Source organism: Canis aureus, chromosome 26, assembly GCF_053574225.1.
Source record: "Canis aureus isolate CA01 chromosome 26, VMU_Caureus_v.1.0, whole genome shotgun sequence".
Lineage (NCBI taxonomy): Eukaryota > Metazoa > Chordata > Mammalia > Carnivora > Canidae > Canis > Canis aureus.
Genome location: NC_135636.1, coordinates 29,969,264 through 29,995,310, shown reverse-complemented (window position 1 = coordinate 29,995,310; position 26,047 = coordinate 29,969,264). Strand labels below are relative to the sequence as shown.

Here is a 26,047-nt window from a genome sequence, read left to right as displayed (position 1 = left end):
CGCACGCAGGCGCAGCAACGCGCACGCTTGGCCCCACCCCTCGCTCGCCGTCGGCCGGGAGCCGCCCCGCCCACCAGTGTTGGGGGCTGCGGCGTCTAAACCCCGCGGTGGGTTCTGGTCCTGTGGTCGCGGCAGCCCTGTCCAGTGGACCCGGTGCCCGGAGGCGAGTCTGCGGGGCAGAAATAGTAGTAGCAGCATTCGCTTGCCTTGACCTGGGAGCTGCGCCAAGAGTTTCACATCAGACTCTTGGAACAACTTGGAACCTCCCAGAACAGCGCCTTTCAAAGTGTCCCCAGCCAGAAACCTCATCATCACCTGGGCACCTGCTTATAATACGTTATTATTGGGCCGCACCACAGACCTGCTGAATCACACTCTAGGAGTGGCTCCCAGGTGATTCCCTGCAGTTTGGGAATCAGTGCTGTAGAAAGTAGGTGTGACTTTTATCTCCATTTTCTGAAAGAGAAACTGCCCTGTAGAAGCAAGAAGTAAGTTTCCCTAGATCACAGCCAGTTAATGGCAGGCCCTGATTCCGGCCATTTCTTCTGGACCTCAAAATACCCCGGGTGCCAGGGCCTGTTGGGTTGATTGTACTCGAACAGCCTCTCAGTGGTTCTGGCTCATGAAGCGGCTTGGCTCAGATCATTTCAGTGATGTAAGACCAGAACTTTGATAAAAGGTGGCACAGGGGACTGTGATAGTCTGTAGGAGAAAGGGACTTGCTGGGTTAGGGAAGGCTTCCAGGAAGAGGAGGAGGGACCCCTGTGGGTGCCCTGTGGCTCTGACTCAGGAGAAGCTGAGCAATGTCTAGAGTCCTCCTTCTGCCCTCAGGCTGCAGTTTGCTAGGGAAGTGCAGAAAGAAAACAAGCTCCTGTTAGCTGGAAACTGACAATATGCCTAGGGCTGTAATCCTTTCTACCCTCAGAACAACCCTGGAGGGTAGGTGCTATTTCAAACCTCACTCTTAGATGAGGAAGCCATGGAGTGAACTGACTTTGCTTGCCTAAGATTAATAGGTTCCAAGCCTGGTTTTTCTAGCTCCAGAGCCTGGGTCTTTCTGCGCATTAGCTACCGCCACCAAGTGTGAGTGACATGCATTCTCGGGTGAAGTCCCAGAGACGTGAGCAGAAATCGTCCCCTGCTCTCTGGCCTGTGCCTATTTTGTGCTCTTCCTAACCCTCTCTACTCAGTGGGGCTCCAGGTAAATGATGCTCATTCACTCCTTCAACACATATTTATTGAGCTCTTCCTGTTTCCCAGCTCTTCCCTGGGTTATGGGAATACAATGGTGAATAAGACAGACTGGGCTCATGCCTACTCTCAAGGAACTTTCAGTGTGGGTTAGAAAGAGGTATACAAGAAGTATATACATTCGACTTAAAAATGGTTAAGATGGTAAAATTTATGTTATGTGTATTTTACAACATAAACAGTTGGAAAAAATAAAAAGCAAGGGCACCTGAGTGGCTCAGTTGGTTAAGCATCTAACTCTTGATCTCAGCTCAGGTCTTGATCTCAGGGTTGTGTGTTCAAGCCCTGTGTTGGGCTCCCCACAGGGCATGTAATTTACTAGAAAGAAAGAAAAAACTGAAAAGCAGAATGTGCCTTGTACTGTTAAGCAAATAATCAGGGAACTGTAACAATGACAACTGGGACAAGGGACTTTCTGTTTTAGGAATTCCAGAATTAAAAAGAAAAAAAAAAGGAATTCCAGAATTAGATGGTCCTTCCCTTTCCAGACTTCTTTTAGGTGGCCATGACAGGAGACCAAGACGCTGAATAGTTAGAGATTGCACTCTTCATAATGTCAGGCTTTATACTCCCGCTTCAACCTTCTCCATCAAGGTGGGATCCATCAACCTTTGGAGCAGGTGGGGCCTGCACAAGACGGCTTCACTGTGCACGTGGGGCAGCCAGCAGAGGGGGTCACTGGCCCCGGTTGCTGCAGCCTACAAAGCCCAACGGGAGAAGAGGAAGATTTCAGTCTCTTTCGTTGGTTTCTTCTGCCCTGTCATAGTCTTATTTCACCTTATTTTCACACTGATGAATGAACTTTTCCTAATTGTTAAAGAAATAAATGCATTTGGGGCACCTGGGTGGCTCAGTGGTTAAGTGTCTGCCTTCTGCTCACATTGTGATCCTGGGGTTCTGGGATGGAGTCCTGCATCCAGCTCCCCGTGGGGAGGCTGCATCTCCCTCTCCCTGTGTCTCTGCCTCTCTGTGTGTCTCTCATGAATAAATAAGTAAGTAAGTAAATAAATAAATAAATAAATAAATAAATAAAATCTTTAAAAAAAAAAAAAAGGAAAGAAATGCATTTGCAGATGTTACATATTCTCCTTTCCCAGTGCAGATGGACCATTTTTCTCTTGGGAGAAATATGGAGACCTCAGTGTATCTGGATTAAACACAATAGTCACAGTGTAGAAATCCCACTGCTTCCCCTGAGAAGGAAGACTCAGAACACAGCTGTGTCAGTGAGGCTCAGAGTCCAATTAGGAGAGCTTACAGACTTTAATAATATTGAGGTCAGAGAGTGGACCTCAAGATGAGTGACATTTAAAATGAGACTTGAGGGCAGCCGGGGTGGCTCAGTGGGTTAGCGCTGACTTCAGTCCAGGTGTGATCCTGGAGACCCGGGATCTAGTCCCACGTCAGGCTCCCTGCGTGGAGCCTGCTTCTCCCTCTGCCTGTGTCTCTGCTCTCATGAATAAATAAATAAGATCTTTAAAAAAATAAATAAAATGAGACTTGAAGAAAAGGAAGGAACAGAGAGATGAAGTACTAAGCGGGAGGGAGTAATGTGTTCTAGGAAGAGGAATTACAAGTGCAAAGTTCCTGGGACAAGATAGAACTTAAAGTTCTAGAAACAAAGAAAAAGCAGAATGCCTGGAAGATGTGAGAAGTGAGGATTTTGGATTTTATTCTGCATGCAATGGGATGCCATTTTAAGCGTTTAAGCAGGAAATCAACTTAAGGTCATGCCAGTTGCTAGGTGAAGAATGGATGAGGGATGGATAGAACAGAAGTAGATATACCAGTTAGGATGCTACTGCAGGCTGTGGAAGGAAATATAAGTTTCCTCTTTAGAAAATATAAGCAGGGATCCCTGGGTGGCGCAGCGGTTTGGCGCCTGCCTTTGGCCCGGGGCGCGATCCTGGAGACCTGGGATCGAATCCCACATCGGGCTCCCTGTGGGGAGCCTGCTTCTCCCTCTCCCTCTGCCTGTGTCTCTGCCTCTCTGTCTCTCTCTGTGTGACTATCATGAATAAATTTAAAAAAATAAAAATAAAATAAATAAATAAAAAGAAAATATAAGCAAAAATATAATTAGAATATGAGCTTCCATTTTAATAAAGGAATCTTTTATTTCTGTAAAATACTTTTCTGGCTAGCTCTGTTGAGCTAAGACAGTGGTTCTTTGGGATGCTTGGGTGGCTCAGTGGTTGAGCATCTGCCTTTGGCTCAGGGCATGATCCCAGATTCCCAGGATGGAGTCTCACGTTGGGCTCCTTGCATGGAGCCTGCTTCTCCTCCCTCGTCCTGTGTCTCTGCTGCTCTTTCTGTGTCTCTCATAAATAAATTAAAAAATCTTAAAAAAGAAATTAAGGCAGTGGTTCTTAAAGTCTGGTCCTCTGAACCAAAAGCATTGCTACCACCTGAAAACTTGTTAGAAATGCAAATTCTCAGGCATACCCCAGAAAAACTAATTCAGAACCTCTGGGGATGAGGCTCAGCAGTCTGTGTTTTTATTAAGCTTTCCAGGTGATTCTGAGGCATGCTCTTGTTTAAAAAGCACTGGGCTAAGAAAATATGAAGCAAATACTTTTAATGTGTACTGTGGTGCAACCCGCATAAGGAAGGATCTTCTTTCAGTATTTGTAAAACATTATTTAATTACATGAATCATGAAATAATGACTACAACCTTTTATAAAGGTTGTAGTTCTAATAAAATAATATGTAGACTTAATCCTGGAAACCTTCCGGCTGAGAAACATCTTGAAATGCTAAAAAACAATTATCTCTTGGAACAGATAGCTGACTCATGAAAAAGTAAGAGAAATCCCCAGGGGCTAGAAGTGAAAGAGTTGAAAAAAGCAGTAAGCTTGTGAGCTGACTTTGTGACTCTGGGATAGGATGAGGAGAGGTGGCTAATGGACCTGGGGTGTCAGTAATCTACAAGTTTGGGGTTTCTTTCTTCCTTCTCTCATTCTTAGCATATAATAATTCATAGTAACATAGATATTTACAGCTCACAAATCACTTTCATATAAAAGATCTTATAGCCTGGAAAGTAATGTGTTGGTAGCTATAATGTGGTAAGTGCTACATTAATTTAGCAAGGCTTTGGAAGGCAGTGACTTTTTTATTGGAATCAAATAGATGGGAGGAGAATAGTTTCATAAAGTATTTTTTAGTCAGTGTGGCCTGAACTCCCCATGACCATATTGTATTGTCTTATAATCATTGTCAAAAAATAATGGGCGATGTCTTTTTTTGGGTATTGGCTATTAATGCCTATATAGGTAAAGGAGATGATACCTCCAGGCCTCAATAAAAAGGTGGCTTCTTGGAACGCCTGGGTGGCTCAGCGGTTGAGCATCTGCCTTCCACTCAGGGCATGATCTCGGGTCCGGGGATTGAGTCCCACATCGGGCTCCCTTCAAGGAGTCAGCTTCTCCCTCTATCTGTGTCTCTGCCTTGCTCTCTGTATCTCTCGTGAATAAATAAATAAAATCTTTTTAAAAAATGGCTTTTTAACAGAGCTAGGCCCATAGAAAAAGGGTAGGCCAGAAAAAAACAAAACGAAGTATCCACTTGTGCAGGAAGAGAAAGAGAATGCTTGAGAGTATCTCAACTTGTGTCTTTGATAAAAACAAATCATTGCTGGGACATAGTAATCACAGGCCTGTCTTCATAAAAGTTTGGAGTTTGGATTTATATTCTCTGCTTAGTCTAGAAGCTCCAAAGTGGAGAAATTAAGTAACAATCGAGGGTGCCTGGCAGAAGCACACATGAAACTTCTCTGAGGAAACACAACTCAACCTAAGGCACATAGCATTCTCAAGGAGAAAACTCTGCTCCGGATGAGTACCTGATCTAATCTTCCAAAATGCATGAGGACAATTCCTCATGAACAAGAGTCAATAGACACCATCATCAGCATCATACTTCTGTGAACTTGAGATAATGGATTTTTCAGATAAAAACTATGTTTTTCTTTAAGATTTTATTTATTTGGGAGATAAAGAGAATGAGCATGTGAGCCTGAGCAGGAAAAGGGGCAGAGGGAAAGGGGGAAGCCAACCTTGCATTGAGCGTGGAGCCCAATGCAGGGCCCATCCCAGGACCCTGAAATCATGATCCCAGCCCAAGTTAGATGCTTAACGAACTGAGCCACTCGGGTGCCCTGATAAAAACTATGTTTGTAATGATTAACAACATTTAAGAAACAATGAAGATGTAAAAATGATACCACACCAAGAAGAGTTGAAAATAAATTGAAATTTGGGTGCTTCAGTAGCTCTGTTGTTTGAGTGTCTGACTCGTGATTTCAGCTCAGGTCATGATCTCAGGATTGTGAGATTGAGCCCCACATCAGGTTCCATGTTGGATGTGGATCCTACTTAAGATTCTCTTTCTCCCTCTGTTCCTCTCTCACTTCTCTAAAAAAAGAAGGAGGAAGGAAGGAAGAAAGGAAGGAAGGAAGGAAGGAAGCAAGGAAGGAAGAAAGAAAGAAAAAGAAAGAAAGAAAGAAAGAAAGAAAGAAAGAAAGGAAGAAAAAGAAAGATTAAAAATTTTAAAAATTTCTAGAAATGAAAAATATAGTAATTTAAGTTAAAAAATCAGGGGGAGGGTTAAACAGCCAATTAGACACAGTCAAAGAGAGGAATATTGAACTTGAAAGAGCTGAATATAATATAGAGAAATAAAATCATAACTATAAAAGAGAGATTCAGAATGAAGAAATTAATATCTCACTAATAAGAGTTCCAGTAGGAGAAAGTAGCAAGAAGGAAGGAGAGGCAATATTTGAAATGTATGGATAAGAATTAGCCAGAATTAATGATAGGCATGAGTTCTAATATTTGGCAAGCTTGAATCTATTCAAATAGAGTAAATAAGCATATGTCTACATCTAAACATCAGAATACCAAAAACAGAGGAAGTGTTAAGATCTGGGGAAAAAAATGGATACTGACTTCACGAAAGTATCATATTATTCACTCTAGTGTGGTTAATTTTATTATTCAATCTAGTATCCTTGACACATTTTTTTAAAGATTTTATTTATTTATTTGAGAAACAGAGAGAGGCAGAGACACAGGCAGAGGGAGAAGCAGGCTCCATGCCAGGAACCCGACCCTGGGTCCCCAGGATCACACCCCGGGCCGAAGGCAGCGCTAAACCGCTGAGCCATCTGGGGGGCCCTTCTTGACATATTTTATAATAATAGAAGAGAAAAATTAACAAGGACTCAAGAACATATTGGTTAAGGGATGGGGCCTCCAGAATAACTGAGGAGCTCAGTAAATCCTCTCCTTAAAAAGGAATGATAAGACTATGTAAAATTGTCATAGACAGTCACTTCAGGACTCTAGAAATTGACCAAAAGGCATACATCATATTGAGAAGCATTCATTCAAGAAAAACTACCAAACCTTCATGTCATTTTACCCAGGGGCTTGTCCAATCTTCCTCACTCAGTTCTGTGGTGAGTCCTAATGGGGCAGGGAACTTTGTGAGGAGTAGGAACTTTGTCCTTAGAAGGAGCCGATTGGATTTGGAGCAGAGCTTAGAAAACACTTGCCCATGGACATTGTTGAAAACAATAGCAATCTAGTGGCAAACAATCAAGGCAAGCCAACACTGCAGCTAGGCTGAAGTTATGATACTAGTGGGGACAAGCAATAAAATGGCACGCCTGCCAGACATTTAGCAGAGAGATCTGGGAACAAGACAGCCACAGTGAGCCTTGATAAGCTTTCACACAGCCCTGGTGGTCTGAAAGGCTGCACACTTGCACGAGACTTTACACATGCTCACGAGAGCTTAGAGAGCATCCTAGCTATCTAGTCATCCCTGACTGAATGTGAGGCCCAAGCAGGCAGAAAGTAAAAGGCGGGTAAATCTGTAAACTGCTTGAATTTTCAGCATGTTTCCAAAACCACAGAGAGCTCCATTGGTATAGACTAGAAGTGTTATTGGCTCAAGATGCTTAATTAAGTGTAACCTAGATAAATAAAATGTGGCATATCCACACAATGGAATATTAGTTGTCCAAACAAAACAAAACAAAAGAAACTAACTCCTGGTACCTGCTATAATATAAACCTCAAAAACATTATGCTAGAAAAAGAAGTCAGATACAAGAAACTACAAAATGTATGATCCCATTTATATGAGATGATCAAACAAGGCAAATCTTTTTCTCTTTTTAAAAAAACATTTAATTTATTCATGAGAGACACACACACACAGAGAGAGAGAGAGAGAGAGAGAGAGGCAGAGACACAGGCAGAAGCAGGCTCCATGCAGGGAGCCCAAGGTGAGACTCAATCCTGGGTCTCCAGGATCACATCCTGGGCCAAAGGCAGCACTAAACCACTGAGCCACCGGGGCTGCCCAAACAAGGCAAATCTATAGAGGAAGTAGGTTTGAGTTGCTTGGAATGAGGAGAGAGATTGATGGTAAATGTGAATGAGGGGTCTCTGATGGGAACGTTCGAAACTGGGTTGTGGTGATGCTTACATAACTACAAATTTACTAAAAAAAATCATTGAATTTAAAATGTGTGATTTTTTTTGACATGCAAATTGTGCCTCAACAAAGTTGTCAAAAAGAAAAGCAAGGCTAATATTTTAAGATGTTTTAATTTTTAAAAACTCCTACCTTACCAGAGGCTGGAGAAGATGAAAATAGGACTTGATTGCTTACCGGGAATGGAGCTGCCTCTTGTGGGGATGAATATGTTCCGGAACTAGATGGAGATGGTAGCTGCATAGTACTGCACAATGTACTGTCACTGAATTCTACACTTTAAAATGGTTGGAAAGGTAATTTCTGAGTGTTTTACAATAATAAAAAACAATAATACAATAATACAATAATAAATAAAATAATAAAATATATCACTTGATATAAAGGAAACTGCAATAAAGCTTACTATACATTTTTTTCTAGAGGATTTTTAAAACCTTTTTATTTTGAGGGGTGCCTGGGTGGCACAGTCTGTTGAGCATCCCACGCTTGGTTCTGACTCAGATCATGGCCTCAGGATTGTGAGGTTGAGCCCGAGTCAAGCTTTGGGCTCTGCACTCAGTGAAGAGTCTGCTTGAGATTCTTTTCTCTCTCTCCTTGTACTTCTCCCCGTTCTCTGTCTCTGTCTCTCCAAAATACGTAAATAAATCTTTAAAAAACAAAACACAACACAACTTTTTGTTTTTAAATAACTATAGGCACATAAGAAATTGCAAAAATAGTAAGGAGAGGTCCTATGTACCCGGTTTCCCCTAATGGTAGCATCTTATATAGTAGCAACAGGACATTGTCCAAACCAGGAAATTGGCATTGGCACAGCACAATTAAAGTATAGACCTTACTCAATTTTTTTTTGTGAATTGTTTTAAAAGCTATAAAATACCCAGCTGGGGTGCCTGGGTGGCTCAGTGGTTGAGTGTCTGCCTTTGGCTCAGGTCATGATCCTGGGGTCCAGGGATCAAGTCCTGCATCAGGTCCCTGCATGGAGCCTGCTTCTCCCTCTGCCCATGTCTCTGCCTCTCTCTGCGTGTCTCTCATGAATAAATAATAAAATCTTAACAAAAAAGGGGGGGTGGTGGTAGTGGAAATGAAGAAGGTGGTATGGAGACAGAAACAAATGGATGGAAAATGGTTTTGGAAATCACAAGAGAAGGAGAAATCCAGGAGAGCCCATAGGTTTCTGGCTCGAGCCACTTGGTGACAGGTGGGACATTTACCGAGATGGAGAAGTCTTGGGAAGGAATTGGCTTACAGGGAAAATCCTGAGTTAGGAGAGGTCTCTGAGACATCTAAGGGTAAGTCCATAAGGCTGTTGGGTATGAGGTCTGGAGAATAGAAGAGAGATCTGAGCCTAGTTACACGTTTGGAGAGAGGGGCATCACACAGACACTAATTAGTCTCTCAGTTCCCTCTCATCTCTGCTCATGTACCCCACAAATATTTATTAAATGATTCTCAGTCTTAGGGATGCAGAGCTAAAAAAGACAGTCAAGTTCCATCTCTGCCCTCATGCAGACTGCTGGTATATCGCAGACAGGACTGGGTAGCGGCTCTGCCCAGGCAGGCTACAGAAGGGAGGTCACAATGTATACTTTATGATGAGATCTGTGGTATGATTGGTGGCATGGGGGACCACACTGAGAGCTAATCCTTCCTCCTGAAGGAGGATACGGGACCCACCATATGTTATCTCTCTGCACTTGCACTTTCCATCCCAGGGCCAGCTAGGTCCTCTCTGGAGGTGAGCAAATGGGCAGGGAGGCAGGAGGTATGATGTGGTGGGTTGGGGGGCCATAGGGGCCAAAGGGACAGAGAGAGCCTAGGGCCTCAGTTTCTCCTCCTTCTCAATCCCAGGTAGAGAAGTCAGTCTGCTGTCTGCCCCAGGACATGAAGCACTTGTGGCAGATTTTTGTCCTGTGGGTCTTCTGGGTACTCATCATGTGGCTGATGGCACCCTGCCTGGATCCCAAACCTGAATCGCCACCCCAGGGAAAACTGATGGCCTTGGTACCACGGCATTGCAACTGCCCTTGGCTCAAATTCAGGAGAAGTGGCTGCCCATCCGAGACACTAAACGCCTCCCTCTCTTACCAAAGAGTTGGAGAACGGAACCGATTTGCTACCTGCTATGAGAAGGCCCTGGAGCACCTGATGGGGGCAACAGAATCCATGACCCCTGATACTGTACTCTGGTGGTTGGTCAGTGGCCAACCCTGGCCCCAGTCCCACCCCTGGTCCTTCCAAGGCCCAGCCCATGTCCCACTTTCTCACCCAGCCCCTGCCCTCGGCCCTGGTTTAGCGCACCTCTCCTCCTCATGGCCTCAAACCCTGACCACCAGTATAAGGGTCTCACCCTACAGGTCTGCTTTCTTTCCACTAGAGCCGATACCCAGCTCCCAGCCCCCAGTCTTCTTTCTGCTGTTTCCAGGGCATGAACTCAGCAAGTGGCCTTGGCAAAATGTGGGAAAAGCTGTTCAAGGTGATTCCCAGGCCCTCAGCGAGCCATTTCCATATCTACTGTGGGACTTGTGCTTTGATGGGGCACTCACAGACCCTGTGGGGCCCTGGCCTTACCAGCAACGTCCACCAACCCACTGCAGCCTTCGTGTGGGTGCCAGGAGAGGGCAGGGCCTGGGAAGGGCGTGGCTGCCCTCAGAGCTCTGCCAGTTTCTGCCCTCCTTCCCAGGATGAACGAGGGCTGTGTCCAGGGCTTCGAGACAGTGGGGAACCAAGCCACGGGACACTTCATCCATCCCGGGAACGCCAGCAACCAGGGCTCCTGGAGAAAGCTGCTGCTGCTGCTGCTGCAGTTTCCTGGTCTGGTGTGGACTTCAGATGCTCCGCTTGAGGAGGTGATTGTCCGGGAACCCAGATATTCTTAGCACCGGAGTGAGGGGCGGTCACTGCAGGGAGGACAGAGAGGCTCCTGGCAGAATCTTCCCAGGTTCTCAGTCTGCCAAGACTCCCCCACCTCCCAATTCTCTTAGATTTTGGAGGGTGGTCCAGTGCCCTCGTGAAATGGAAGACCACAAAGACCAAGTAAGGGGACGGGAGGGAGGAAGATGCGGCTGTGGACTGCCGTGCGAAGGGGCCCAGGTCAGCCCCCTCCTGTCTTCCCCACCTCCTGGTGATCAGCCTTACCTTCCTCAGGTATAACCAGGGCAACTGGCTGAATGATCAGGGTCAGTATGCTTCTGTGGGGCTCGTGGCTCTCTTCTGTACACCTGTGACCAGGTTAGGAAAGGTTCTTGTCCATTTCTCACACAAGATTTCTCTCCTTCAGGCCTTCAACACAGAGTCTAAAAATTTCAAGACCCTGCATCATCTCCCAGGCTCACACACTGGGCTTCTTGGTGTCCCCCAAAACATACCAGCTACCTTCTGCTTTCTCACACACTGCTGCTTCTGCCTGGAATGCCTTTCCCTTGTTTCCCTGGGGAGTCCTCTTTTCCTCCAATATGATGAGGAGCAGCTAGTTGATGCTCTCCTTGCCGGGCTCTGGGATCACACTGTGTGTTCAGTGTGTGTCTTCCCTGGGGAAGGTGAGCTCTGTTCTCCTCCCAGCTCCAGGAGGCAGGCTGTCACACTTGATGCTGAGTGAGGGCAGTGGGGACAAAGGCACGAATCAGCCTGCTGACACATTATATTCCTCTCTCATTCACCAGGATGCCTGCTTCAGATTTGGATCAGAAAAGCAAGAAGAGGGATACCAAGACTGGGAGGGTGTTAATTGGACTAAGAGCACCAAGGAGATTCTATGTGCAGCACGGAAGCAGGAATGGAAGTCAGCTACGGTGTGGCGGGTGAACTCACTGTCCACACCCGACACCGACCAGAGTCCCCACAAGTCCTAGTCCTTTGAGCGTCAAGGCAGCAGCAGGACCATGAGGACTTTCAGGGGTCAAAAGCAAGAGGAAATTTTATGGAGACCAGTCAGTCTAGTGCTGAATAAAATTTTCGTCGGATCTGTTGCCTACAAGGACAGGGTAAGGAGACGAAGAGCCAAACTTGATTTCCAGATCTCAGGGGCAGTATTTATGTTACTTTCTCTGCTTGACCCTGGATCATGCAGGTGGTGTAGATTTAGACCCAATCTCACACAAAATGCAAGGCCAGACAGAGTTCTTGGGGGAAGCTCTTTTCCCATCTGAGGAAAGAGTTGTATAAGCCTTTGTATTTCATCCTGTACTGGGGGTGGATTTTTTTCTAGCTTAGCTTTTCACCAAAGGTTCAGCTCCTTGAGGTTCCTAGTGTTTTGCAGTGACCTCTGTTCCTCCTCTGCCTCCCCTGGGCTCAAAGTCCTCAGCCCACATAGGCATTAAACTCCTAAGTTCCTGGACAAGCACTCAGGCAGCTAGAGCACTCCTTGTGCTGTTTTTCAGGGGACTTCCTGTTTTATTTGGGCCTCTGCTCTGTGTTTAAAATAATTCTTGCTAAAATAATATATGCACTTGTAAATTTTTCAATTAACTCAGGAAGGATACACAAGACATTAGGGATGGTAGTTGCTGCTGGTAGTTGCCAGATATAAACTGTCTCTGGAAAATAAGTGGGAGAAAAGATGGGGATGGATTTTCTTTTCTTTCTTTACTTTTCTAATGATTTTGGATTTTCTTTTAATTCACTTTTTGTACCTTTTGGACTATGTGTCATGGACCCATAATACACATTAAAAAATAAATACAACTAAAAAAATTTACTATTTTTAAAAATATTTATTTATTTATTCATGAAAGAGAGAGAGAGAGGCAGAGACACAGGCAGAGGGAGAAGCAGGCTCCATGCAGGGAGCCCGACATGGGACTTGGTCCCGGGTCTCCAGGATCATGCCCTGGGCTGAAGGCAGCGCTAAACCGCTGGGCCACGGGGGCTGCCCAACTGAAACAAAAATTAACATTAAAAGGGCAACAGGGTAGCTCAGCTGGTTGAGCATCCAACTCTTGATTTCAGCTCAGGTCATGATCTCAGGGTCGTGAGATTGAGCCCCATGTTGTGTGTATGGGGAGGGGTCCCCACTCAGCAGGGAGTCTGCTTCTCTCCTTCTCACCCTGCCCCTACTCTCTAAAAATAAATAAGTAAGTAAGTAAGTAAATAAATAATAAAATCTTTTTGAAAATTTAGTTACTATATTTTGACCAGGGGTTCTGGATTTTTGTAGCAGGAGAGTTTTCAGGTTATCTTTTCATTTACTATTTTGCTAGAACTGGAGCCCAAACTAAGTCTTCATAGCTCTCCTGCAGTGAGTATGAGTGAGCTGGGTGAGTATGTGGTAAGTTTGATGATTCCTCAGAAAGTTAAACAAAGAATTACCATAGGAGCCAGCAGTTCTACTTTTAGGAAAATACCCAAGAGAAATGAAAACATACGTCCACACAGAAACTGGTACACAAATATTTAGCAGCATTATTCACAATAGCAAAAAGGCGGAAACAACCCAAATGTCTAGTGGTGAATGAATGGGTAAACAAATTGTGGTACGTCCATACACTGTGATATTATTCAGCTATCAAAAGGAGCAAAGTATTAATACATGCTACAGGGGCACCTGGGTGTCTCAGTCAGTTAGGCATATGCCTCAGCTCAGGTCATGATCTCAGGGTCCTGGGATCAAGCCCCCAGTCGGGTTCCCTGTTCAGCAAGGAGTCTGCTTGTCCCTCTCCCTCTGCCTCCCCGACTGGTACTCTCTTTCAAATAAATAAATAAATAAATAAATAAATAAATAAATAAATAAATAAATTTTTTTTTAGAGTGGTTATTTTTTTTTTAATTTTTATTTATTTATGATAGGCACACAGAGAGAGAGAGTGGAGAGAGGCAGAGACACAGGCAGAGGGAGAAGCAGGCTCCACGCACCGGGAGCCTGACGTGGGATTCGATCCCGGGTCTCCAGGATCGCGCCCTGGGCCAAAGGCAGGCGCTAAACCGCTGCGCCACCCAGGGATCCCCGAGTGGTTATTTTTTTAATAAGATTTATTTATTCATTCAGAGAGAGCGAAGAGAGAGGCAGAGACACAGGCAGAGGGAGAAGCAGGCTCCCCACAGGAAGCCCGACGTGGGACTCGATCCCGCGTCTCCAGGATCACACCCCGGGCTGCAGGCGGCGCTAAAGCGCTGTGCCACCTGGGCTGCCCTTTAAAAAAAATAATACACGCTACATCTTAGAAGAACTACAAAAACATTATGCTAAGTGAAAGAAGCCAGACACAAAAGATCACATATTGTATGATTCCTTTTATATGATATATATGGGATAGGAAAAGCCACAGAAAAAGAAAGCAGATTAATGGTTACCAGGGGTTGGGGACAGGAGGCAACAGCGAGTGATGATTTAATGGGAACATGGTGTTTTTAAGGGAAGTTGAAAAAAATCTTTTTTTAAATTTAATTTATTAATTAGAGAGAGAGAGAGAGCACGCAGCAGAGACATAGGCAGAGGGAGAAGCAGGCTCCACGCTGGGAGCCTGACACGGGACTCGATCTCGGGTCTCCAGGATCCCGCCCTGGGCTGAAGGCAGCGCTGAACCTCTGAGCCACCCGGGCTGCCCTGAGCCACCTGGGCTGCCCAAAAAAAAGTCTTGAAAATAGAGCTGGTGGCTGGCTACAGAACATTGTGAGTACATTAAATGCCACTGAATTGCATACCTGAATAGTTCATTGTGTTATGTGTGTTCTGTGAATTTCACTTCGATAAAAAAAGCAGTTGCATAAAAATGCATATCACGTGATTACATCTAATGTTAAAAAATATACACAATTAAATAATATACTGCTTAGATACACAATGATGTAGTAAAAATAAAATGCCAAGGGAATGATAAATACAAATTTCTCCGTACTGTTAACATCTGGCAGGGAAGAAGGAGCATCAAGGTCTTCAGTGATTAAGATAGGTGCATGGGGGACACCTGGAGAACCTGGGTGGCTCAGTCAGTTAAGCAGAAAGCTCTTGATTTTGGCTCAAGTCATGATCTCAGTCATGAGATGGAGCTCCACGTCAGGGCTCTGCACTCGGTGGGGTGCAGAGATTCTCCTCTCCCTCTCTCCCTGCCCCTCCCCACCTCAAATAGATAAATCAGTCTTAAAAACAACAACAACAACAACAACAAAAAAAAACAACAGGTACATGGATATTTGTTTTCTTTTATATTCTTTTATATGTATTTAATATTTTAATACAATTTAAAGACATAATAAGGAAGGAAAACCTGTCACATGCTGTAACATGGACGAGCCTTGAGGACATTAGGCTAAGTGAAAGAAACCAGACACAAAAGACAATTAATACATGATTCCTCTCTCATAGGAACAGAAAGTATAATGGTAGTTTCCAGAGGCTGAGATGGAGGGGAAGGGGAAGTTATTGTTCAATAAGAGTTTCAATTTGGCAAGGTGAAAAGTTCTGGAGATCTCTTTCAAAATGTAAATATACTTAACTGCCCACTTAAAAATGGTTTATTTTTTTTTTAATTTTTTAAAATTTATTTATGATAGTCACACACAGAGAGAGAGAGAGAGAGAGAGGCAGAGACACAGGCAGAGGGAGAAGCAGGCTCCATGCACTGAGAGCCCGACTTGGGATTCCATCCCGGGTCTCCAGGATCATGCCCTGGGCCAAAGGCAGGCGCCAAACCGCTGCGCCACCCAGGGATCCCTTAAAAATGGTTTAGATGGTAAATTTTATGTTGTTTACTTTTTACCACAACCAAAAAATTATAGTAATTAGAATTTAATTTTAGACACGTGGAAGAACTGTTGACAAGTTCAGGTATGCATGAACTCACTAAAAAAGTTGCAAAAATTTTTTAAAAAGTTGCATGCTAGGGTAATAGTGTTCTAGCTATAATTGTAATCATTTGTCAAAGGCAACAAGTAAATATAAAACAAGTGGAACTATATCAAACTAAAAATCTTCTTCTGCCCGGCAAAGGAAACCATCAACAAAATGAAAAGGTATACTACAGGAGACAATATTTGCAAATCCTATATCTGATAAGGGATTAATTAACATCCAAAATATATAAAGAACTCCTACAACTCAATAGCAAAAAAAAAAAAAAAAAAGGAAAGAAAGAACAATCTAATTGAAAAATGGGCAGAGGGCAGCCCGGGTGGCTCAGCGGTTTAGCACTGCCTTCAGCCCAGGGCGTGATCCTGGAGACCCGGGATCGAGTCCCACATGGGGCTCCCTGCATGGAGTCTGCTTCTCCCTCTGCCTGTGTCTCTGCCCCTCTCTCTGTGTGTGTGTCTCTCATGAATAAATAAATAAAATTATAAAAAGAAAAGAAAAATGGGCAGAGAAACTGAATAGATGAGTTTTTAAAATTATTTAGGTATTTATTTATTAAATATTTTATTTATTTGAGAGAGAGAAAGAGCACAGGCAGAGAGCCCCACATGAGGCTTGATCCCAGGACCCTGGGATCATGACCTAAGGCGAAGGCAGATGCCTAACCAACTGAGCCACCCAGGTGCCCCAAGATTTTATTTATTTGAGAGTGAGAGAAAGCAGGTGTACAGGAGGAGGGGAAGAGAAGAGGGACAAGCAGACTCCCCACTGAGTGAGGAGCCTGATACGGGCCTTTATCCCAGGACCCAAGATCATGACCTGAGCCAAAGTCAGACACTTAACTGACTGAGCCACCCAGGCACCCTGAATAGACAGTTTTCCAAAGAAGATCTGCAAAAAAAAAAAGGTCAACAGGGGCACCTTGGTGGCTCAGTCAGTTAAGCTTTTGCTTTTGGCTCCAGTTATAATCCCAGGGTCCCAGGATTGAGCCCTGCATCAGGATCCTTGCTCAACGAGGAGTCTGCTTCTTCCTCCCTCTCTCTGTCCCACACCCCCACCCCCACAGCTTGTGCTTTCTCTCTAGCTTTGCTCTCTGTCAAATAAATAAATAAAATCTGTAAACAAAACAAAAACAAAAAATGGTCAACACGTACATAAAAATGCTCAACATCACTCAACATCAGGAAAATGCAAATCAGAACCACAGTGAGATATCCCCTCACACCTGTCAGAATGGCCATCACCGACATGGTGCTATAATACCAAATATTGTATAGTTGAAAAGTGCTAAGAGAATAGATTTTAAAAGTCTTCATCACAAGGGACGCCTGGGTGGCTCAAGTATCTGCTCCTGATTCCAGGGTCCTAGGGTCTAGTCCCCCCCCCCATCAGGCTCCTCACAGGGAGCCTGCTTCTCCCTCTGCCTATGTCTCTGCCTCTCTCTCTGTGTCTCTCATGAATAAATAAATATATTTTTAAAAATCTTCATCATGAGAAAAAAATGTAACCATTTGAGATGATAGATGTTAATAAAATTTATTGTGGTAATTATTTCACAATATAGACATATATTACATCATTTTGCTGTGTACCTTAAGCCAACACAACATTATATGACAATTTTATCAATGAAACTGGGAAAAAGATGAAATAGAAAAAATTTCACCAAGACAAAAACAGAATATCTTCATATACAAAGTAATTTAAATCTTACAGACAAGCACAGCAATTTTAAAAAGCAGCCTAATATTTTTGAAGAAAAATCAGACTATTTTAGAATAATATTAGAATATAATATAATTATTCTAATTATATTAAAAGACTGAAAAAACAACCATTAGAATGGTTAATTTGGGGGCAGCCCCGGTGGCCCAGCAGTTTAGCTCCACCTTCAGCCCAGGGCATGATCCTGGAGACCCGGGGTCGAGACCTGCATCAGGCTCCCTGCATGGAGACTGCTTCTCCCTCTGCCTATGTCTCTGCCTCTCTCTCCCTCTCTCTCTCTCTCTGTGTCTATCATGAATAAATAAATAAAATCTTTTTTTAATAAAGAAAATCTTTAAAAAATGGTTAATTTTGCAGAAAAATGTAACAATATCCTCTGTGTCAAAAGCTTAAAGTTGATGAAATTCAATTGGAAGTTAAACTTCCAATTTTAAATACTGAGAAATACTGAGAAATCACGAGCTAGCAAGTTTGATCTGGTATTTTGAACAAGAAATGATGCTGAGAATAGACTTACAACAAGGTGAGTGTGAAAGCAGAGATAGACAGCAGAAGTGGACTTGATGTTAAGCAAACCCATCTGTTATTCCTGAGAAACCACAAGACCACATTTTCCAGTTGTCTTGTACTTAGTTATGGCAATGTAATTTATTTCTGTTGGGTGTGTGTGTACATGTATCTCATGTGCTACTTCTATGCCTGGTCTAAATAATCTCCCATTTGCCACTTTCTTTTCCTTTTTAAATTTTTAAATATTTTATTTATTTATTCATGAGAGACACAGAGAGGCAAAGACATAGGCAGAGGGAGAAGCAGGCTCCCTATGGGGAGCCTGATGCTGGACTCAATCCTAGGACCCCAGGATCACAACCGGAGCCAAAGGCAGATGATCAACCACTGAGCCACCCAGACGTCCCTCTCTTTCTCTTTTCCTAACACCCAGCTGTGTGTGGCGACCCATGAAAATCTTGGAATCCTTTGTTGAAGATGATAGAGACTTGATGTGTATCTTACTGAGTGCCTGAGTACTTGTGGGGCAGAGGTATTACCCTATTCCTATCTATTTTGAATTTATATGAACAAGAAATAAATTTCCATTTAGTTAAAAAAATAGTAGCCATTTGTAACTAGCCCTATATGACAGAAAAGTACTCTTGTCATAATACTTACTATTAATAAAAAGAGGAGAGAAAAAATTAGAAGCAGAAGGAATGCCATTAAGGACACTTTATGATGAGAGGGGAAAAATGCCTCTTTCTACTGGGGACAAACCCAAGATAGGTGGAATCAGGGTTCTGCCTCCCATTTATGAACCCCAAATGGATCCACCAGTTCCCCTTCCTGCCCATGGAAGCTAGTACACGGGCATGTGCCCTTTGTGGGCTCAATCAGATGGTTCTCTCATGAATTTGAAACTTGATGTCATGATGCAAAAGTGCAGAATCAGAGATTACTTTCTCCGTAGTCTGAACTGGGCAGAGTGTCGGTATCCATTACACATTGTTTCATAGGAAACTTCCCTTAAAATGTACTGACTCAAACAGCAATTAGTATTTATTGCAATTCTACGGATCGGTAGGATAGTTTTTCTAATGATCTTACCTGAGGTCGCTTATGCAGCTGCTGATAGCTTGTGGCTTGAGGCTGCATTGTCTCTGATGACTTCACTTTGGTGTCTGCGTCTCACCTGGGGTGGCTGGGGTCACTAGGCAGCTGGGCGTCTCTCTCCACACAATCTTTGATCCTGGGCTTCTTGGTGGAAGTCTTACTGGAGAGTGGAAGCTGCAAGGTGTGTTAAGGTGGAAGCTATGAAGTCACACGGTGTCTGTGCAGCATTGTATTGGTCAGATGAAGTTGTAACATGACCTCAGATTCAAGAAGTAGGGAAATGGACTCCTCATCCTGCTGGAAGGAGCTAAAAATAATTTGTAGTCATATTGAAACTACCGTCGTCCCACAGGGTCAAGGATCTGGTTGCAGTGGCAACAGTGGTGACATTCCAGGCCGGCCATTCCTGGGGTAGTCTTTGGCTACATCTACCTCCCTTGGTGATAGCCTCAGACTGGCTCTGCAGTTTTCACATCTATTCTGTAAACTGCTAGATATTTAACCAGTGAGTTATTTTTGTGCTTACATTTAGCAATTTGTTTCTGTTTCTGAGACCAAGGATTCCAATTACCTCAGTCCACAAGGATCAAGCATCATACTTTTGTCAACAGCACCAAAGGCTGGAAGATGATAGAAAAATGTCAAAAAAAAATGTCATCAAGGTTTGGTTCTATTTTTGCAACCTAGATCCTCTACCCCTAGCCAAACTATCAATCAAGCCCAAGGACAGTGTGGTCGTTCTCTTCTCTGGGGCTGTCATAACAAATGACTAGGTAGTTTAAAACAATGGAAACTTACTCTCTCATAGCTCTGGAGGCTAAAGTCCAAAATTCATGTTGGTTCCTCTGGGGACCCTTTCTTTCTTTCTTTCTTTCTTTCTTTCTTTTTCTTTCTTTCTTTCTTTCTTTCTTTCTTTCTTTCTTTCTTTCTTCTTTCTTTCCTTTCTTTCTTTCTTTCTTTCTTTCTTTCTTTCTTTCTTTCTTTCTTTTCTTTCTTCTTTCTTCTTTATTTATTTATTTGACAGAGAGAGGGAAAGAGAGAGAGAGAAGGAGCGCACAAGCAGGGGAAATGGCAGGCAGAGTGAGAGGGAGAAGCTGGGTCCCTGCTGATATGGGGCTTGATCCCAGAACCGTGGATCCCAGAACCCTCGGATCGTGACTGGAGCAGAAGGCAGATGCTTAACTGACTTAGCCACCCAGGTGCCCCACCTTCTGGAGGTTCTGAGGGAGAATCAGTTCCATGCCTCTCTCTGAGCTTCTGTTAGTTGCTAGTACATTCTGTCTCTTTATATTTTTTGGCTTGCAGACACACAATTCTAATCTCTGCCTTCATCTTCATATAGACTGCTCCCTGTGTCTTCTGTTCCTAAATTTCCTTCATTTTAGGATACCAGTCATTAGATTAAGGGCCATCTTAATCCAGTACAAACTTTTAAAAACTTGGTTACTTTTGCAAAAACCAAAATAAGGTCACTTTGATAGGTACCAGGGCCCAGGACTTGAACATATTTTTTCTGAGGTCACAATTCTATCCACCATAAGCAGAAAAATAGCTTTTCTAGACTTGCGAAGATTCAGAATGTTTATCTCCTGTATGTCCTTTCTTAGGAAATTACAATAAACAATAAAAGGAAAGTAGTCCTACTTCACTACCAGATTCTATAGGAAACAATATCTGTCTACTCACTGTAATGTGAACATGATCATAGATCTTTGACTTTTTGAATCAGTCTCTAGTTCTCCACCATCAAATGTGATCGATGAGCATGTGACATTAGCTAGTGCAAGTAAGGAATCAAAATTCATCAATCTAAATTTAAAAATGAACACAATTCAGTTATTGGAAAGTCTTTAAGTATACTTGTTATAACTTGGATATGTAAATCTACTTTATAGATAATAACATTTTATTAAATGTATAGATCATGTCTTTCTGATGAAAACTGAGTGTCCAAATTGAGATAGACTGTGAGTGTAAAATACAATTCGGATTTAGAAGACTTCATTCCAAGCACGAAGAATGCAAAATAAATCAATAATATTTTTATATTCACATATTTCTTGTGGTTAGTGCCGCTAGAGGCAAAGCACATGAAACTTAATGACATCACAGCTTACACAACAGAATGTAAATTTTTTTTTTATTTTAAGGGTATTTTTTTGTATATTTTTTTATTGGAGTTCGATTTGCCAACATATAGTATAACACCCAGTGCTCATACCGTCAAGTGCCCCCCTCAGTGCCCATCACCCAGTCACCCCAACCCCTTGCCCACCTCCCCTTTGACTACCCCTTGTTCGTTTCCCAGAGTTAGGTGTCTCTCATGGTCTGTCACCCTCTCGGATATTTCCCACTCATTTTCTCTCCTTTCCCCTTTAATCCTTCTCACTATTCTTTATATTCCCTGAATGAATGAAACCATATAATGTTTGTCCTTCTCCGATTGACTTCACTCAGCATAATACCCTCCAGTTCCATCCACGTTGAAGCAAGTGGTGGGTATTCGTCGTTTCTAATGGCTGAGTAATATTCCATTGTATATATAGACCACATCTTCTTTATCCACAGAATATAAATGTTATCCTTGATGGTATAAAAGTTCAAAATACCAAGGTCGGGAAGTGTAAAAGGAAAATGATTGACAAGTAGAAGTGTATGGCCCAATATTCTCATCTCAGAAGGGCTTCAAGAAATCTTGTCTTGCAGTGACAGAATGAAGAATAGATGTTAGGGCCCATTCTATAAAGTTACAATGTGACCCAAGAGGTTATTACTAAGCATGATGATATGATCATATGTAGCAAGTAGTCTACATGTAGTATCATGATCTAGTGGTATGAGCACATTATTTAGAGCTATGGAAGCAAGTTCTGAAGAACAGAAGGGGAGATATGAGGGCAGGGACAGTTGCTTTATGTTAAAAGCCTTCTTGGAGGCACCTGCATGGCTCAGTAGGTTAGGCGTTGGATTCTTATCAGCTCAGGTCTTGATCTCAGGGTCGTGAGTTTAAGCCCTATGCTGGGCTCCAGGCTGGTGGAGGTCACTTAAAAAAATTTTTTTAAAAAGATTTTATTTATTTATACATGAGCCACACAGTGAGAGGGGAGGGGTGCAGAGACACAAGCAGGCTCCCTGCAGGGAGCCTGATGTGGGACTCAAACCCAGGACTGCAGGATCAGGCCCTGGGCCGAAGGTGGCGCCAAACTGCTGAGCCACCCAGGCTGCCCCTAAAAATTTTTTTTAAATTAAAAAAAAAAAAAAAAGTCTTTCTGTACAATGTGATTTTTTTTGAAAAAATAATTTGTGTGTATTTACCAATTCTCAAAAAGAAAATAAATTCAATGTTTGAGAGGTCTTAAGAGTTGAAGAGACCTGATATTCACTTTCATGAATTCGTCAAGATGAGAAATTTTCTCTGACCTAGGAGGTTGAGTGGCCCTTCCTCTTGCTTCTCTCTCTCCTGCTCATCTACATCAGACCTAGCACACACCTGCTCCCTCCTCACCTTCTTGTTTCCTTGGCACTTCAGCTTCCCCCCCATCAGCTGGGCTCTGGGCTAAATGCTAAAGTGAAGAAGGGGGACCTGCTGACATGCCTACACAGTGGAGGTCACAATGTGGTGGCTGTGATGAGGTCCTTGTTATAACTAGACTGGCATGAAAGACTTCACTGGGTATCAGTCTCCTTTGGGAGACCACAGGACACGTGTCACCTCTCCCATCCTCTCAGCCTCCAGCCCAGACCTTGGCAGAGTTCCTTTTAGGAGTTAGCAAGTGGCTGAGGAGGCAAGAGGTGAGGTGTTGGGGGCATCTGGCTCAGTCAGTGGAGCATGTGACTCTTCATCTTGGGGCTGAAAGTTTAAGCTCCATATTGGGTGAAGAGATTACTTATAATATAAAATCCTAAGGGGTCCTTGGGTGGCTCAGTTGGTTAACTGTCTGCCTCTGCCCCAGGTCATGATCTCAGGGTCCTGGGATGGAGTGGGGAGTCGGGAGTCTGCTTCTTCCTTTCCCTCTGCCAATCCCTTGGCTCATGCTCTCTCTCTTTTTTACTATTTTATTTATTCATTCATCACACACACACACACACACACACACACACACACACACACACGCAGAGAGAATGAGAGAGAGGCAGAGACATAGGCAGAGGGAGAAGCAGACTCCATGCAGGGAGCCCGACGTGGGACTCGATCCTGGGATCCAGGATCACACCCTAGGCCGAAGGCAGGCGCTAAACTGCTGAGTCAGCCAGGGATCCCCTCTCTCTTTCAATCTCTCTCTCTCTCTCAAATAAATAAACAAAAATCTTAAAGAAAATAATATCTCTTAAAAAAAAACCTTTAAAAATAAATTGATCAATCAAACTAAAAAAAAAAAAGAAGAGGTGAGGTATTGGGAAGAGGTGTGGTGTGAAGGGTTAGGGAGGGATAAGAGCCTCCAGGACAGGGGATACTGAGGATGTCTGTTGGCCCCAGCCTCTTCTCCTTCCTATTACCAGGTGCCAGAGCCAATCTACTATCTGCTGGGGGATGATTGCCAGGGCCAGAGATGAGGGCTCAATACTTGAAGTGGGGTCTGGTAGCTGCCTGTATAGTTACGTTATGGCTGATGATGATGAACTTCCTGGACCAGGAGTTCAAACAGAATGACTTCCCTAAAAAGACAAGAATACAATTATGCCACTGCCCCAGGAACTCTTTCAGAAAGTGTAGGTGTTCGTTTGAGATCCGCAAGTGCTCTGCCTGCCTCCGCGTACGTGGAACGTCTGTCTGGTTTGATGAACGCTTCGAAACGGCTATTGAGCCTGTGCAGAGACCAGAAGATCCCATATCCTCTGATGCTCTGATATTGTGGTTGGTCGGTGCACAGTCTTGGTCTCTGTCCAGTCCCTACTCCCAACCCCATGCCCTGCCCATCTCTCCGTTCATGGCCCCACACTCTAACCTTCTTCCAAAGGTAGTGAGAGTAGGATGAGTCCCTAAGTTCCTCCCTCCCTCCTATGCTTTTTTTTTTTTTTAAAGAGATTGAGAGAGAGAGAGAGAGAGAAAGCTTGAGGATGAGGGTGAGTGGGAGCAGGGAGGGTGAGTGGGGAGGGTGAGATCAGCAGACTTCATACCAATCCCAGAGCCCGACGTGGCACTCGATCTCATGACCCTGAACCATGACCCTAGCCAAAATCAAGAGTTGTTTGCCTAACCGACTGAGCACACAGGTACCCTACAACCTGTGCTTTTTGAAACTTCAGGGTGTCCAATCAAAGAGGGAGTTTGAGACTCAGAAGCCAATAGAAGAGCCTCCTGGGCAACCACTGGGCTACGTGGAGTCCAGTTGTCGGACCTGTGCAGTGGTTGGAAACTCAAGGTGCCTACGGGGCTCTGGCCATGGATTCAGGATTAACCAAAATGACATGGTCCTCAGGTGGGTGCAGAGTTGGAGGTGGAGACCAAGATGGTCAGGCCAGATCCTCTTCCCCCAAATGTCTACCCTGCTCTCCTTTCCAGGATGAACCAGGCCCCCGTCCAAGGATTTGAGATGGATGTGGGGAACACAACCACCATGCGCATAATGTACCCCGATATGGCTAGCACGCAGAATCCTGGCACCAAATTGCTGCTGCTTCCTCTGAATTCATCTGGTCTAAAGTGGTTTATGGAAGTACTACAGGAACAGAGCTTCAGAAAGCCCATAAACCCTGGGTATGACAGTGAGGGAAGCCATTGTTGGGGGTGATAGTGGGGACTCCAGAGAGATCCTTGCTGAATATTGGGGAATCCCCAAGGCTTACCTAAGCTGCTGTGTTAAATGACTCTGAAACTCCCCCATCCCAAACCCTTTTTAGATTTCAGATAGTCCAGTTTCCTGGTGGAAGTAACACGAGCAAAGACGAGGTAAGGGACCCAGGAGGGAAAAGGGGAAGGAGTCATGTGATGTGGCTGTGGGCAGCCCCAGGATGGACTACTTTCTTTCATATTTCCCAGGTCTTGGTGATCAGCCTCACCTTTCTTCAGTACATCCAGGATCATTGGCTGCGAAAACATCATCGTTTTCCATCCTTGGGGTTTGTGGGTCTGTTATATGCCCTGCACACTTGTGACCAGGTAAGACATCTTCTGCAACTCAGATTTTCATCCCCCTGCCAACAATGTTCATTTTCTCAGGGACTTCAGATTGAGTCTAAAGTTTTTTGCCTGGCTTACAAGATCCTCCTTGATACCACTCCCTTCCTCTTCTCTCTCTAAACTCACACACTGGGCTTCTTAGGGTTCTCCAAACATACCAGCTACCTCCTGCTTTCTCATACACTGCTGCTTCTGACTGGAATGCCCTTCTCTTATCTCCCTGGGGAGTCCTCTCTCTACCCCTAATATGATGATGAGCAGCTAGTTGATGCTCTCCTTGCCAGGCTCTGGGATCACACTGTGTGTTCAGAGTGTGTCCTCCCTGGAGGTGAGCTCTGTTCTCCTCCCAGCTCTAAGAGGAAACCTGTCACACTAGATGTTAAATGAGTGCTGAAGGGGGCTTTGGCAGACATGGAGGCAGGACAGGATCCAACCTGCGACCCTGTGGCTCTCTCCTGTCTTATCCTATTTCCCAGGTATCCTTATTTGGTTTTGGGACAGATCAGCTCATGAGGTGGTCCCATTACTGGGATGATAAATATCGGTTCGAGAGTAACATGCACAGTTTCAAAGAAGAGCAGAAGCTCATCCTCCAGCTGCAATGTGAGGGGAAGATTGTTATCTACAGCTGACATGTTTCTGTCCTGTTCAGCCCACTGGAGGCCCCAGGAGGCTGACAGGTAGTCAAGGGGACCACAGAGTGTCAGAGAGGGACTGGGGCTTCAAGTGGACCCTGGATATAGATCAGTCTGCTGCTAAATAAAACTACAGCTTATTTCTCCCATGGGATTCCTGGTGGTATTAAAGGGTTGCATTCTATTCCACTTTCTTACCAGCACACATATCACCATATAACATATATATACATCACCAAAAAATAATCAAATGAAAAAGGGGAACAAACTGTAAAGTTGAGAATAAATCAAATGGATCTAACCATATATCAAATTAATAACATAAGCACCAGGGATCCCTGGGTGGCGCAGCGGTTTGGCGCCTGCCTTTGGCCAGGGGCGCGATCCTGGAGACCCGGGATCGAATCCC

General features: G+C 44.0%; 2 protein-coding genes and 1 long non-coding RNA gene across 9 annotated transcripts; 2 read left to right on the top strand and 1 right to left on the bottom strand.

Annotated features, from left to right (window-relative positions):
* Positions 1–16: 16 nt before the first annotated feature.
* On the top strand, positions 17–11,632 carry C26H20orf173 (chromosome 26 C20orf173 homolog). Of its 6 annotated transcripts, XM_077872916.1 has the most exons (7): positions 17–430; positions 1,039–1,201; positions 7,904–8,059; positions 9,618–9,962; positions 10,144–10,370; positions 10,450–10,615; positions 11,429–11,632. In XM_077872916.1, exons 3-7 carry the CDS (start codon positions 8,048–8,050, stop codon positions 11,615–11,617), a joined length of 939 nt encoding a protein of 312 aa, XP_077729042.1. In that variant the 5' UTR covers positions 17–430; positions 1,039–1,201; positions 7,904–8,047; the 3' UTR covers positions 11,618–11,632. The 6 variants fall into 6 exon arrangements, with proteins under 6 accessions (XP_077729042.1, XP_077729043.1, XP_077729041.1 ...); XM_077872917.1 differs by lacking the exon at positions 1,039–1,201 and having other exon boundaries at positions 17–393; XM_077872915.1 differs by lacking the exon at positions 1,039–1,201.
* On the bottom strand, positions 5,840–19,758 carry LOC144298264 (uncharacterized). The gene is made up of 4 exons (XR_013365189.1): positions 18,877–19,758; positions 10,905–11,062; positions 10,338–10,666; positions 5,840–8,412 (listed from the first exon to the last, which is right to left on the bottom strand). It is a non-coding gene; the product is annotated as an uncharacterized LOC144298264 (long non-coding RNA).
* A 2,761-nt stretch (positions 19,759–22,519) lies between these two features.
* On the top strand, positions 22,520–25,787 carry LOC144298258 (CMP-N-acetylneuraminate-beta-galactosamide-alpha-2,3-sialyltransferase 2-like). Of its 2 annotated transcripts, XM_077872908.1 has the most exons (7): positions 22,543–22,674; positions 23,383–23,741; positions 24,130–24,302; positions 24,386–24,580; positions 24,724–24,772; positions 24,863–24,982; positions 25,480–25,787. In XM_077872908.1, exons 2-7 carry the CDS (start codon positions 23,433–23,435, stop codon positions 25,633–25,635), a joined length of 1,002 nt encoding a protein of 333 aa, XP_077729034.1. In that variant the 5' UTR covers positions 22,543–22,674; positions 23,383–23,432; the 3' UTR covers positions 25,636–25,787. The 2 variants fall into 2 exon arrangements, with proteins under 2 accessions (XP_077729035.1, XP_077729034.1); XM_077872909.1 differs by lacking the exon at positions 23,383–23,741 and having other exon boundaries at positions 22,520–22,674.
* Positions 25,788–26,047: the final 260 nt, after the last annotated feature.

Coding starts and splice junctions, on each gene's coding strand:
- C26H20orf173 (XM_077872917.1), top strand. Junction 10,371..10,449: donor CAACCCACTGCAGCCTTCGT/GTGGGTGCCAGG, acceptor CCTCCTTCCCAG/GATGAACGAGGGCTGTGTCC. Junction 10,616..11,428: donor CAGATGCTCCGCTTGAGGAG/GTGATTGTCCGG, acceptor CTCATTCACCAG/GATGCCTGCTTCAGATTTGG.
- LOC144298258 (XM_077872908.1), top strand. CDS start 23,433: ATGAGGGCTCAATACTTGAAGTGGGGTCTGGTAGCTGCCTGTATAGTT. Junction 24,581..24,723: donor AGAAAGCCCATAAACCCTGG/GTATGACAGTGA, acceptor AACCCTTTTTAG/ATTTCAGATAGTCCAGTTTC. Junction 24,983..25,479: donor CCCTGCACACTTGTGACCAG/GTAAGACATCTT, acceptor CCTATTTCCCAG/GTATCCTTATTTGGTTTTGG.